General features: G+C 46.2%; 1 protein-coding gene across 1 annotated transcript; it reads right to left on the minus strand.

Annotated features, from left to right (window-relative positions):
- Nucleotides 1-9379: 9379 nt before the first annotated feature.
- LOC135812049 (uncharacterized) lies at nt 9380-13655 on the minus strand. The gene is made up of 6 exons (XM_065325368.1): nt 13055-13655; nt 12618-12862; nt 11892-12409; nt 11539-11683; nt 10705-11378; nt 9380-10536 (listed from the first exon to the last, which is right to left on the minus strand). The coding sequence occupies exons 1-6, from the start codon at nt 13618-13620 to the stop codon at nt 9775-9777; spliced, it is 2910 nt and encodes a 969-aa protein (XP_065181440.1). The 5' UTR covers nt 13621-13655; the 3' UTR covers nt 9380-9774.
- Nucleotides 13656-14715: the final 1060 nt, after the last annotated feature.

The raw sequence follows: 14715 nt of genomic DNA on the forward strand, positions 1-14715 counted from the left end.
TGTTGTTGGTTGTTGTTGGTTGTTGTTGGTTGTTGTTGGTTGTTGTTGGTTGTTGTTGGCTGTTGTTGGTTGTTGTTGGTTGTTGTTGTCGGATGTTGTCGGTTGTTGTCGGTTGTTGTTGGTTGTTGTTGTCGGTTGTTGTCGTTATTGTGTATTGTGTTTTAATCGTTATTTTGTTCATTATCCAGGAGGATTTTGCTATGATCCAGTACCATTTTTTCGCATATATGACACAAGTGTGTGTAACCTTAGTGTGACGTGGGGTATGCTGATTGGATGTGAGGTGACGAGAGTATGCTGATTGGTCGATAACAATTAGTGGAAGGGATAAAGTAATGCGTCAGGATCATTACAGTTGCATTTGGCACCATGGAGTTTCAGGAGGAAGTTGAATTTTGTGATGGGTGTAACCATGAAGAAATAGAAACGGAAGAAGCTGTCGTTTGCATGAAATGTGGTCTAGTCTTGGGCTCTTTGTTTGCGCCAGAGGCAAATGTAGCAGAGCGTGTAATGCTGCCCAGTAAGCCTTACACAGATGTGCAGCGACTGGAATCAGTGGATAAAAGTCTGGGGGCTTTTATCGAGAAGGTGGGAGTGTGTAAGCCGCTATACCCATCGCTTTTTGAAACTCGGCAACGCCTCTACGCTATGAAGAAGGGCAGTGAGTATAGAGCTCTGAATTATGCCATCGCCCTGTCATGCATTTACTATGAAGATGAAGAGATGGTGCAGATACTCAGTCTTCATCTCCCCAGAAGCAAAGATGCATGGATGAGAAATGCTTCCCTATTCAAGACTTCCCCAGTGTTCTTCAAAATGTGGATGAAGGTCATAACCCCAAAGAAACTACGTAAGGCTCACTTTGAACGGTTTATTGAGAGGACGGTGGATATGACAGAGCAAGAAGAACAGCTAATGATTGAACTCATCCAACATTATGGAGTTGAACCGAAGCTACCACTTGCTGCCTCACTGGCTTATGATGACTATCCAGATGCATTGATCTATATACTATCCACCATTGTGCAGGCATTCTAAACTGATTTAAGGTGCACATGTCATCACTTGCTTGGAGAATATTGTTCTTTATGAATCATACAGTCAATTTCAACCGTAATCAAACCATCCATTGCATGAATTCGTTGAATTGAAAAGAAAGGAAACATTTCTATAATCTCACTCTGGTTTTTCGTATTATGGAAAAAGTATTGGAAGACTCTTTGCACTGTGGCCCCGAGGACCTCTGGGCCCCGGCGGTCCCACGTCACCCTGAGGGCCTGGCGATCCTTCAGGTCCTTGGGGCCCTATGTTTCCTGGGGGTCCTTGCGGCCCTGTAGCACCTATGTGTCCTGATGGCCCTTGGGGTCCTTGCAGTCCTGTGTGGCCCCTTAAACCTTGCAATCCAGATTCCCCAGTCGGGCCAGGACTTCCTTTTGGTCCAGGAACCCCTGGTCTTCCTCGATGTCCTTTAAGTGATCCGAATGCAGTCCAACCCGCAATGAGTTTTTTATATACAACGAGGGTGGTAGCATCCAAATAGAAGTCACCCTGTCTGCCGATGGGTGGCGACGGAGGGTCTGCTCCGCTATACCAACCAAATCCTGGATCACCTTTAGGACCTTTCATTTTGCGGATTTGGGCTAATTCCTTCTTCACCCACCCAGCAGGTACAGCACAGGTGTCCGACACACCGTCGTAATCCAGCCAGCATAAACGTTTGCCATTCATGTGCAGATTTCCTCTCATCCTCACGCTGCCATCCGTTTTCAAATGGGTTTCGTCATCTATCACCGTTGACTCCGCGAATTCTTTGATTCGACCCTCCATGATCTCAGCATCTGTTTTATTCAACTTGCTGTTCTGTAGTGCCCCGACATTGTACATCAGGGTGTTTTTGGTGTTATCGTTACCCACCAGAGTTTTGAGTTGCGCAATATCATCCTTCAAGGTTCTTATTGTTCGGCTGGAGGTTTCCTCAGACGGGCTCTTGTGGAAATGCATGCTCCAAAACGCCATCCTTGTTATTATGGGGAAATATTTCCCCTGTACAGTAGGTATGGCGGTGGTACTGTCTGCAGTAAACAACGCTTCTGCCGTTATAGCCGGTGCGTTCACGCCTCATTTTACACTGCGTATCAGGTCTTTGAATACCATAGGGAAACACATCAGTTTGGACACTGCCCAGTTCGAACTTCATTCTGAAAACGTTGATACGGAGAGTAACAAATTGTACGTGGAGACGCAAGAAGGGGAAGTTCAACTCTCCATCCTAACAGGAACTCACACGGATATTGCAGATCTCATTACAGTCATTAACGAGGCACTGAAAAGTGCAAATCACCCAGATATTGTGTTTTCCTATTCCCGCTATACAAGCCGAGCGAGCATCAGCGTACCTGTCGGGAAAAAAATTATCCTGAAACCCGACTCCCCCAGTGTCGTTCTGGGCTTGGGATCGATTGCAGAATCCGTGACCATACAACCTGGTCTTTTCACATCACCGTATGCAGTTGATCTGACTAGAGGGAGAAGGTTTGTGTTGTTGTATACAGACCTGATCGCCCAGGCCGTGGAATATGAAGACAATCAGGACTCGAGGATTTTGAAGACGTTCCCCATTCAAACTCACAACGGTATCAACAATTACATATTTGGAGAGAGAGACAAACGCGCTCTACTTCCGCACTCAAGCGTTACGGAAATATCATTTTGGCTGAAGTACAACACTGGAGAGTTTATCACCACGGGGTACCCGGCGTTATTGGATCTGAGAATCGAGTAAATTTTTCCACGTACAAGTAAGAATGGCGCAGCACGTCGTGGCCACTCAGATCCCAGACCCCTTTAAGGGGCTGCTGTCGAAAACTAAAGTGGTGCAGAATAGCATCCTAGAGCGAACCGAAAAGAAGATATCACTCCTAGAGGGGAGAAACTTTGTAAGACTGTATTCTCGAAATGGTTCACCACCCTCTCTGAACAGCGAATTGGATATATCATCACCAAATTTCATTGCCTTGAGTGAAAGTTACTTTATCGTCAAACTCCGGTATGAAGTTAGTGATAGTCGGGCTAATGGAGCCAGATCATATCCACACTGGGTGTGTACCACCTCCCCTGCATTTTCATGGTTCAAGAATATCCGCGTGGAACTAAATGGCACGGAGGTGACGCAATCTAGCAAGGTGCAAGATATGCAGAGTGTGCAACACATTCTTAGCCTTATGGAGAGTGACGTGGCTAAACTCCAATATTCCGATTCTGATCTGTACGGACTTCAGAAACTCGACCCCCAGAAGTGTGTTAAAGATATACCTCTAGGGAATTATCGGTATGGTGTAAAACGCTCGCACGCCTATGCGTTTGCAACAAACACAGATGGCGAAGATGATTTCGATGGTACGACACTGAAAAGACGGCCCACTGTCCACCTGTCGAATGAGGAGAACTTCAGTAATACTGTTCTGGAAAACGTTGCCCGTGTGACATCAGGGCATTTCCAGTTCAAAATGAGACCATTCCTTCCCTTCTTCAATGTGGATGATGCGTGGTTGCCTCCAGGAACACAAATCAAAATACGGTTTGATTTACCGCAAACCCAGCTCTCTAGATATATGATTGTCTCGGATAGAGGCGGAGGAGGAAACAGTCTAACAGGTGTTGGGCCTGTCAACATTGATCTGCTGCAGCTGGACTTTGTTTACCCTACCTATAGAATGGATAAGGCATACGTAGATCAAGTGCGTCTGCCTAAAGAACTATATTTCCATACCTGGTGCCCTCGGCTTGTACAGAAGAGTTTGACAGACGATGCAGGTACTCTGGAGCTACTCCACAATTCAGATATTCCTAGGAGGATGATCCTGTTCTTTTCTGATCTGAAACTCGGAGAAGATGCTGTCTTGGGTGGCGGCGCTGCCAGTAATTTCAGCAATCGCCTGGCCATGGTACATGCGAATCTTTCCCAACTCAGAGTAACCATTAACGATGAATCTGTGTTCGACAGTCCGCTGAAGTTCAGATGGGAGTGTTCCGAAAACAGTGATGCCAAGCACTATTATGACTATAACAAGTCGAGCTATTTACGTGGATACAACTTGGTTCAAGAGTTCTTTGGAAAGACCTATGGGGCTGAAATACCTATCACAGCCTCGGATTACTGTAACCATTACTTTATGATACCAATCAACCTCAATCTAGACAGGATGCTGGACAATGAAAAGGTCAGGGGTAACATGTCACTCGATTATCAATTCGCCAATGTGGCCAACGCCCCGATCAATGTACCCAGTCACGCAAGCACATCGATCAAGGTCAATTTATTATGTCTCGACCAGTATATGTATACCATGAACAAGGAAGAAGGCATCAAGTGGGAGACTGTGTAAATATTTCCACGTTATAGTAACAATGCAGGGAGGAGATTTGGAAACCACACCCCGAGCGTGGGGAGGTGATCTACAGACTTTGGAAAGACAATACGGGTCTGGTATCTGGGGCTTCATCAAAAACATCTTTGGAGGTGCACAGGCTGAGGAGCTTCGAAAAAGAATGCAAGACCCCGAACAAGGCCAAAAGCTCACCCAGAGGGGTGGGCTTGGGATGGGGGCGATGTTAGGCATGTCACTTCTTCCCATGCTCTTGGGTCGAGGTCAAGACGGCGAGTCCATCAGACGTCAGATGGTAGCCGGCCGTGAACCCATGATGCAGCGAGGCGGACTGAGCATTCCACCGGGACTCGTGGCTAAAGCCCTACCCATATTGAAAACCGTTGGTGCACCCTTAGCTATGGGGGCGCTAGCGTCCGTCGGTGACAATCTGGTGGACAAGGTATTTGGCCGGGGTCGAAAGGGAAATAGTAGAAAAAGCAGTACTCGAGCAAGCAAGAGACGATCTCAGAAAAGACGATCGAAGCTACCACCCACTAACAAATTCTCCAGGGGGCAACGTGCAAGGAAGCGCAAAGGAGACGGTTTGAAGAGGGAGGTTGAAGGTCTGGGAAGGCAGCTGTTTGAACATGCAAAGTCGAGAGTACAGTCCGGCATCAAGTCAGGAGCTAAGAAGAGAGGTAGAAGACGACGATCCTCAAACCCTCCAGAAACCATTACTGACCGTATCCGAACTCGCATAGAAAATACCCATAACCCTTCGTTTATACCTCAGAGCTTTAACATTTAATTTTTTCTCGTTATAGTAAGTATGGACTTTTCATCACTGCTGTCTCTGAAAGGAGGGTCTGCCTCTTTACTCCGCGTAGCAGGTCTGTCTCTACGATCTCAACCCAAGTACTCTGAGATTCTCCCCTCCCTCCAAACATGGGGACAAAATGTGCTATTTCTGGGTCAGAGCAGCATGGGGAAATCCCATTACCTCAAGGAAATACTTCGAGAGGTAAAGCCGGAACGACTTTACGTCATCTCCAATACTTCACCGGAGCAATACAGGCAGGAAGGCACGGAGTTGAAACATTACAGTGCAATGCCTGAGTGTATCGAAGAGACGGACATTCAGCCCAAGTCCTTTGTCATTATAGATGATATACGTGTCATGGGACTGAAGCATGGCAGTCAGAGGGAATGTCTTTACAAGTTTTTCACCATGTATAGCCATCATTATGAACTTAATGTGTTCTTTCTCTCTCAAAGCTTTGATAACATCAAAGATATGAAGATAAATACCAACTTCCTCTATCTTTTTCGCTTTACAGATAAATCCAACATCAAACGCTATCTTCATACTTTATTTGGCGGATCCTGTTTGAAAGCTAATCTTGTCTATAAACTCTATGAAAAACTATTAGAAGCTTGTTGGAGACCCTTTCTAGCGGTCGATGCATCACGCAATGAGTTTTATACTCACTGTGATTCTATAACATCGAAGGTTGTGTTTGAATAAAATATTTTCTGCCTATAGTAAGTATGGATGGTGTCAGTGTTCGCATTATACCCACCCACAGTGAGTGGGATGCGGTTACCGTCACTAAGATTGGAGACACCTGGGAGGTCACATTCCCTAGAGTAAAACTAATTGTCCAAATCGAATCCGAAGTTGATAGTTTTGAGTGGATTGCTGGCTGTGAAGCACGGGGGGTAGGAGTGGATGAGATTGATTAAGCCCGTTGTACAGAAATGGAGCGAATACGGGTGCACTTCCAACCTATCTGCATCGAGTGCAACGGCCGTACTCACCCAATACCACCAGAGAAGAGAGACGAGACCATGAAGATGATATTACAAAACCCCCAGGATATCCTGAGTAAAGGTGACACCGTGTGGGAGGTTCAAGGTACTCCTCCAGTACGAGGTGGAGATTATAAGAAATTTTCCGGGCAAGTGAGAGAAGCACTGGCCTATATCCCCGAAGAAGATCGCCCATTTCCTATCTCCCATGTGAAATCAAACCCTCGAGTAAAGGCTATGTATGATAGAACATTTAAGAACAATCCGGATCTGATAAACCCATCCTCGGTTACTAATGCTGTTGCATCGAATCTCCTCGATTATGATCAGAGTTCTGGAATGGCAAGAGGGTCCATAGCAGAGGCTAGAATGAGGCGAAACATCTCTGCCGCTAGTATCCCACTGCAAACCGCCATGGAGCCAAAGTTTGATAGAATAGTGATAAATACATTTGGTAAACTCCTAGTAGACCATAAGATACCGGAAGCCTTTCTGCAAAGCAGCCACTTCAGTGCAAGGCCGCAACTACACCAAGTCTATCAGGAGGATGAGCAGGGGCTCAGAGGTAGAATGGAAAACACTAGAGATACCCTCGAATTTCAAATCCTCAAAGACTATGCTACTCTGGTCAACCAAATCAATCAGTTTCACCTGTCGCGTTATCCATTCCAGCAGATTGCAGCAGCAGCCAACCTTAATGCGCTTCCAAACCACTCGAGGAGTAATGTGAAATTGGCTGCAATAAGAACTCAGCTTCTAGCCATACCAGGATCCGCAGACAAATATTCTGGTATAGGAGATATGATCAACGCCTACACTCGAACCAAAGAAGCAAAACTTATCAACGCAGAACAATTTATGTTAGGTCTCAAAGAGTACATGGCTGATGATGCCACCTTTATCAAAAGTGTCTTCAAGAATCGGCAAGTGGCTAGCAATACAAGGAGTCCCTATTACCGAACACTTGCTATTCTGAAAGGAAAATCCCTGGTATACTAGGTATGGATGTGGAGCTGAGCAACGTGGACATCGAGTCTGCGCTGAAACACATTCGCGGGTTCCGAGGTGTGACTAGCTATGATCTCCTGCCTGCCTTAAACCATGGCGAGTTTTGTGTGTGTAACACGGACAACATACTCCCGATATTGGACAAACCCGAAGGGGGACACCATTGGCTGACGGTGTGTAGGGAAGGCGATAATGTTCTGATATTTGACAGCTTCGGGCGTGCATTGATGCAGATGGCCGAAGACTATAAAGAACCGGAACTAAAACAATGTTTTCTTAATGTTTATTCCGGCTGCAACCTGTACACCAATACGCAAGTCATTCAAGATAGAAGCACAGCGGTCTGCGGACGTTATGCCATCCTGGTAGCGAAAGTCTTCTCAAAGACTGGTATAGACGGAGTATTGGAATTCCTCTCCTGTACGTTCTCTCACGATACCCTTCACAACGATCAAGTCATGGTTGGTGGGGATTGGCAAGATGATCTTGCCGATGAGCTACATAAACCTAAGCGAGTACATTTCCCACGCAGAAAAGTGGACGTTTACGGCAAGGACGATGTATGGAGTGCTGATCTCGTAGAAATGCAGCCCTTTAGCGAATATAACGAAGGAATTAGATATATTCTCAATGTTATAGACATATACACGAAGTATGCTTGGAGTGTGCCACTTAAGAGCAAAACCGGGGATAGTGTTGTCTCAGCCTTTAAAACCGTCACAACCAATCGGAAACCTAAGCTACTATGGGTGGACCATGGCTCGGAATTTTATAACAAAACGTTCAAGGAGTGGTTGAAGAAAAACGACATTCACATGTACAGTACAGAGAATGAAGGAAAAGCCGTCGTCGTTGAACGTTTCAACAGAACGCTAAAATCTCGTATGTGGAAGCACTTCACCGCTCGCTCGACCAACGTCTACATCGATGTGCTGCAAAAACTTGTCGACAACTACAACAATAGTAAACACAGTACAATTGGGATGACCCCCATGGAAGCCTCCCTAGGGAAACCGATTGAGCAACTGTATGAGCCCATTGCGGATGAGCCTGTCTTTCAAGTCGGAGATAAAGTTCGCATTACAGTGGAAAAAAGAATGTTTGCGAAGGGATACACACCCAACTGGACCGAAGAGGTATTTGTGATTCGTAAGGTTCTCCCCACTTATCCGGTCACCTACAAAGTGAAAGACCTTGCCGATGAACCCATCACAGGAAGCTTCTACAAACAGCAGCTCATGAAGACTGCGCAAGCTACATTTCGAATCGATAAGGTGTTGAAAAGACGTAAGGGTAGTTTGCTGGTCAAGTGGAAGGGATACCCCGAAAAGTTCAACCAATGGGTATCGCAGAAAGAAATGAGGTATATTTCCAAGGATAGTAGTAGAGGGAAACGATGATGCAGTGCACAATGCAGACTACTGCAAGAAATCTGCTTTCTGCTGTTATTGCTGATCGACTGGCAGAACAAGGTCATGTAGACCTACCACAATGTGTATCGTCGCCGGAGTCGAAACCATCTCGGCTTTCTAGAGTTTTGGTACGAGTGTGTCGCTTAGTCAGGTGCAGTGGATCGAGATTTCAGGTGCTGATGCAGCAACTGTGTTTCAACTCCAGAACGGGTCGTACGCAATTTCTTACATTTGCAAAAGAACTATTTAAAAACGGTATCAGCCATGTTAAAATTGTGGCCCTGTACTTATTCAGCAGCGAGTTAGCGAACATCTGTATGGAGAATTCAACGGAACTGGGATTGCACTATGTACATCATGTCATGACCTGGCACTTAGATTACATGACCACCAATGTTTCGCCCTGGTTGGCGGAAAAAGGAGGTTGGCAAAGTTTTGAAAACACCCTTACACACGACTTCAACTGGTCAAATCGCTCAGTATGGACTCATCCCCGTTCAGCCTTTTTGGCCATAATTTTTCTCATACTAATGGTTGAATGGATGTGAGAAAAAATTCCCGGTACAGTAAGATCAAGATGGACTCCTCAAGCAATGCCACCCCATCAGCCGAGCCATCAACTGCGAGCAACAGCGAAGCCTATGAGAAAGTGAAGGGGCGTTTGAATAAAGTTAAACTTACTCAACAACTACTCCTGCTTGCACCAGTGTTGTTCGGAGCCAGCAATGTGGTGGCAGAGAAATCCACTCAAACCTCACCAGCCGAAAGAACAAGCATCATAACTACATTCATACTGGCCATCATATGGACTTTAATCTCATTTTTATGTCATCATTGTGAGCATAAATTTACGCAAGTATATAAGCATTTTCTCAAGCTGGGGAAATATATGCCCGCAGATACTGAACTTGATCAATTTGATGATATATGGACTATGCTGCGCACACACTGCAAACCAAAGTATGTAGGGTAATATTTTATGATGCGATGAAGATTATTATACCGCACAATGCACTATATCCTGCAATATAATTGAGGCACAAGCCTGAAATATTTAACAAAAATGTAGAGTGTTGGAGCCAGCTCCACACGTCAAGAAAGGAGGAATATTAGACAGAAGAATGGCGGGGAGTTTTGCATGAAAATGATGAAACATGTTCAATGTGGGGTCCTGCCCATTAAATGTCCTTGTGACCATATGCAAGTGTGGCCATGCCATCATCCAGTATATACCGCTTGCAGTCGAATGGAGACAATGCCACCTTGGTGGTTACCTCCTCATACACTGTGTGGCAATGTGATCGGAGACCCGTCATAGGCCTGGCAGACACACGATGACTGAGCAGTGCATCTACATAGTCCTTGTGGGTGATGGTATTTGCCAGGACTGCCTTTCGCACACCCTTGGCCCGTTTGGCCGATTCCTGTCCGATGTAGGAGTACATCTTCGATCTTAGACCTACAAACTCCACCATGGATTTCCCACCAAGCTCATCTTTGAATTTGCCAACCACTTTCTTATTGGCAGAAGTGTACTGAGGATGGTCAGTGGGAAAGTTGCTGGTGTCATACAGAGACAGATCCATCTCTGCATAGACATCACCGGTGGTTATGTGCACAATAACAGAGTCGGTGTCGGTGTACAACAGCCGGATTCTGCTACCATACTGCTCCTTCAGCACATCGTAGTAGAAGGAGTACATGTGCACCTTTGACAGGTCTAGTATCGACATACCCACATAGACCGGCTTGTTGAGCTTGATCTCAGTGTACTGCTTTTCTATTCCGACAAGCCCGTTCGGGAAAATGTCATGCCGCACATATGTAGGCTTGCTCACTGCCCTCAGTACCTGCTCCTCACTTTCTTCTCGCAAGAGATCGATGCGTGCTCGATTACGAACGTTCTCCATCGTCTTGCCAAAGACTGAGTTGTTCATCAGCTGCAGCACACAAACAGGAAAAACATGACACATGAGAATCATATCATACCATTCCTTCACATCAGCATATTTTCAATTAGCATACTCCACGTCACACTTGCACCATACATGCAACAACAAAAAACAACAACAACAACATACGAGACTGCACACAACGGTTGCATTTACCTTGTAAAAGCTCTTCTCAAAGTCGGTTGTAGCCCTCGTGCGAAGTGCAGTGTTCAGATTGATGTAGGGAGCCATCCAGGCACTCTGCTGAAATCCCAACACCTTGTGAACAGCGGTCACCACCATGCCCAGACGCGAATACAGCTGCAGTGTACGGTAGTGTAACACATACTTGGACTTGGGTAGGAGACTGGGTGTCAACTTGACTCCATCTACGGCTGACACTTTGAGCTCCTCCACAAGTGCTTGTTGGTATGGTGATAGCTTATCTGAGAATGTTCTCATCACTTCCGGTGCGAGTGGATAATCATTGAAGTAGTAGTGCAGCGAAGAGGGTACCTCAAGATCACACTCCACAATGAACCCAGTGCTCGAATCTACAGGGTGTGCCAGTATCTCGGACAGGTTCTTGTCACACCAGGCAAACTCAGATGTCGGCATACTCTGGCACATAGCCCAGCCATACAGGTTGTTGGCATCAAGGTATAGCAGGTATGATGTGGGCTCGGCAGGATTGTACTGATCCATCGTTGGGTTGTTGGCCTTGCCGTACCGCTGCGACGCCATTGAGATGCCCCCACGTAGACCGGCTTCGACAAACAGATGCATGTCTACATCCGTGAGCAGCTGCAGTTCAATCTGGGTGAACCGTAGTAGAGCATCCCATGCATATCCTACATAACACCATACAACACACCAGAACACAAACACGAAAGTCAATACACCATGCAAAAAGTATAAAAATACACCGACAAGAAAGCACAAGAATACTAACAGAGAACACCATCTAAAGGAGAGAATGCATTGGACAACAACAAAGACTGATGAACATACCTGGGAGAGTAAGGTAATGGGCTGGATCCAACCCATACGTCTTGTATGCCGTCTTGCGGAAATGCTCAAAGACATCTGCTAGAAGATAGACATCTGTTTGCAAATAGAGGTCATGATATGCCTCCATTGTACTGCACTCAAATGTCTGCAAAAAAAAACAAAAAAAAAAAACACATCAACGCACACATGCACACATCCATACACACAAGCATCCACACATCCACAGATGGAGAGCAATGAGTACAAAAAATGAGTAGAGCACATCACAACAGCATTCAAAAGTCATAAGTAGAGCACAGTACAAAAAGCATGGCATCAGGGAAATTCTGAGGGGCAAGGCACAAGCTGCTTACCTGCCATACGTTCTGAGCATGGGCATAGTCGGCATCACTGATACCTTCTCCAGTCAAACTAGACTCAAATGCTGATTTAGGTGGCAGCTGTGTCTCATCAAACCGAGCAAAGGAGTCCATGTACTCGTAGGGGTAGACACCCTTACGCAGGAGAAGGTCATGATGGGCCAATGTACGAGTAAGCTTGAAGGCATCTTCCGGAGTGTTGCTCACCAACGAGTCCAGAGAGGAGTTCAAGAAGGCCATGGAGTCGATGAAGCGGTACTGACGCCACTTGAATGAAATATATTTCTCCATGTTGTTGGCGATGACACTGATCTCACCAACCTTCTTAATCCGCTTACGCTGGTTAGAGTCCTCGTACTCCACCTCTTCAACCTCGGTCATACCAATGTGGGCGATGAGGTGGTGGGCATCGTACCCTTTCAGGTTGTGAAACACAACCGGAATGATCTGGCGATCTGGGTAGATACTTAGCTGAATATTACACTGGTAGTGTGCAGCACCACGGTAGTCGCCTGTGCAGATATTCAGAAAGAGGGGAATACACAAACATAGTAAACATCTACAGTGAAGGTGATACCACAGACAATACAATTCAATACACCGTGATAAAACACATATGCAAACAGCTACAAAGACATGAAAATGCACTATACACATCATGCGCATATCTACACACAACTGCAAAACAACAAAAATAAACAAAAAAATTATAATACTTACCAGTGAGATGATCATGATCACGAACACGATCTTCTCCAAGTACTGCGTCACATATCCAGCAGTTGACTGCGTTCTGAAACTCAAGCTCCAGTTCTGCTGTCATGCGAATTGGCTTGGTATCAGCCAAATCCTCCTGGATACTGCCTTCCAACTCTTTGAGACTGTCGAAAAAGTTGTGAATGGCATTCTCACTGCAGTCGTCAAACTCACCACGGACTTCACCGTTGGATCGGATGGCAGCATATCTACAAGAGCATAAAAGAAGAGGGAAAGTAAGAATAAGTGATTTTTTTGAAAAAATGGAATCACACAAAATGCACATACTACAACACGAACACAATTAGGGGAGAACAAGACAAGAAGGAATAACAGGAAGCACTGTGCAGGCATGAGTACAGCAAAAATTAGTCAAAAACAACACCAACAACAAAACATACCTGATGCTGCATGGTACATGACGGGCTGTGCGTACAGTGCTGCTGCCATGCTGTTCCTCCATCGGCTCAATGATGGCCTCCGTATCAGCGTAAATGATATATGGAGCCACCATCCTGTGCTTCAAATTTGTATATTTGAGGATGCTGTCCTTTGCTGTGGGCATGACGACTGGCACGGGCTTCATCACCTGACATCTCTCGCTGTGATGCTGCAGGGAGTCTGCTGTTTTGTGTGCGGAGAGGCATCGGAAGCAGTAGTGTGTTGCCCGCTTGTTCTTATTCTCACATGCACGACTGAAGTTTTTTATCCATGTGAAGTGGTTGTCATGTAGAAGCAGGTTGATGGGAGTCTCCTGTCGCTCGCTGAGATACAGTGGGTACAGATTCCCCTCGTAGCCAAACACATTGATTGCAAGACCATTCTGTAACTCCACTTTGGGTACATCACGGAGCGTTGCAGGGAACATCACACCATCGAACCGCAGCTCCTCCACATACTGGGTGTACTTGGATGCACGCCCTGCATTCTGTTCGACTGGGTGCAGCGCTGACAACAACGCCCACATCAAACACCTGTCATCGCTGTTCTTTACGTTAATGATGGCCTTCTTTTTTTCTAATTTCGGTGGGATAGCAGCTGCACCACCTACAGTACACCACAAAAATACAACGAAGGCTTTGCTCAGAGTAACACCACATCACAACTACACCCTCTCGACAATCACGAAAAACTGTACATCTGGTGCAAAACATACGTCTACAACTTTCCACAAGAAATTTGACAGGCTTCGAACAAACACTGTCGGATGAACAGAAACTCACCTCGAAGAGGAGTGTACTTTGCTGTCGACACATCCAGCTGCCTCACTCGAGAAACGGTCCAGTTGGATCCGTTCTGCACCCACTTATCAATAAGACCAGTGATCCTCGCCACCATCGTCTTGACTGCACTATCAATATCCCCTTCGCTGAGGATCCGAGCCGGTCTACTTCTAAAAAACGGGACGGCAGACAAACTACCCGTGGCCGACTCTCGTGTCATCTCCACCCTCAAAACTAAAACCACCTTGAAAGGGTGAGACTGAAGCTCCTCGAGCAGAACCTGTCGGAGCTCGTCATGATGGCTGCTGAAAAAGACGAGAGGATCAGTGCCTGAACCTGGCAAAGAAAACTTTTTCAAAAAACCACGCACGGCACTCGAGGTGGGCTGTCTGGGCTGCCTGGATCGTTTTGCACTTGGCTCCGCCATCGTCACGTCACCTCCAGCACTGCCTACAACATACTGAGGAAAAAATCTCCCCGTACAGCGTATATGAGGTCGGCTATCACCCTACAATGCATTAATGACACGTGTACACCTTGTGTATGCGTCTTTTCCGCAGGGTCACTGAAGGTCGCACGCTCCGCGTGCTTATGCGCGCATGCGCAATATGTCACTGCACATCTACGATGTGCAAATCAGGGAGTAGTACGTATTTTACTACTCCCCGGTGCGAATGCACCGAACGTGCACAAGTGCACGGTCGCCACGGAAAAGAACATGATGACATTTATGACATGGCAGGGGTCAAAGGTCAAACCCTAGGGGGTCCCGGGGCCAGACCAAGCGCGCCCGATACAGTGTGCCTTATTTAACCCAAAGGTCAAAGGTCAAACCCTGG

The sequence above is a fragment of the Sycon ciliatum genome, chromosome 3 (assembly GCF_964019385.1).
Source record: "Sycon ciliatum chromosome 3, ocSycCili1.1, whole genome shotgun sequence".
Classification (NCBI taxonomy): Eukaryota; Metazoa; Porifera; class Calcarea; order Leucosolenida; family Sycettidae; genus Sycon; species Sycon ciliatum.

Coding starts and splice junctions, on each gene's coding strand:
- LOC135812049 (XM_065325368.1), bottom strand. CDS start 13,620: ATGTGGGCGTTGTTGTCAGCGCTGCACCCAGTCGAACAGAATGCAGGG. Junction 11,684..11,891: donor ATGCTCAGAACGTATGGCAG/GTAAGCAGCTTG, acceptor TTTTTTTTGCAG/ACATTTGAGTGCAGTACAAT. Junction 11,379..11,538: donor CCATTACCTTACTCTCCCAG/GTATGTTCATCA, acceptor GGTGTTATGTAG/GATATGCATGGGATGCTCTA.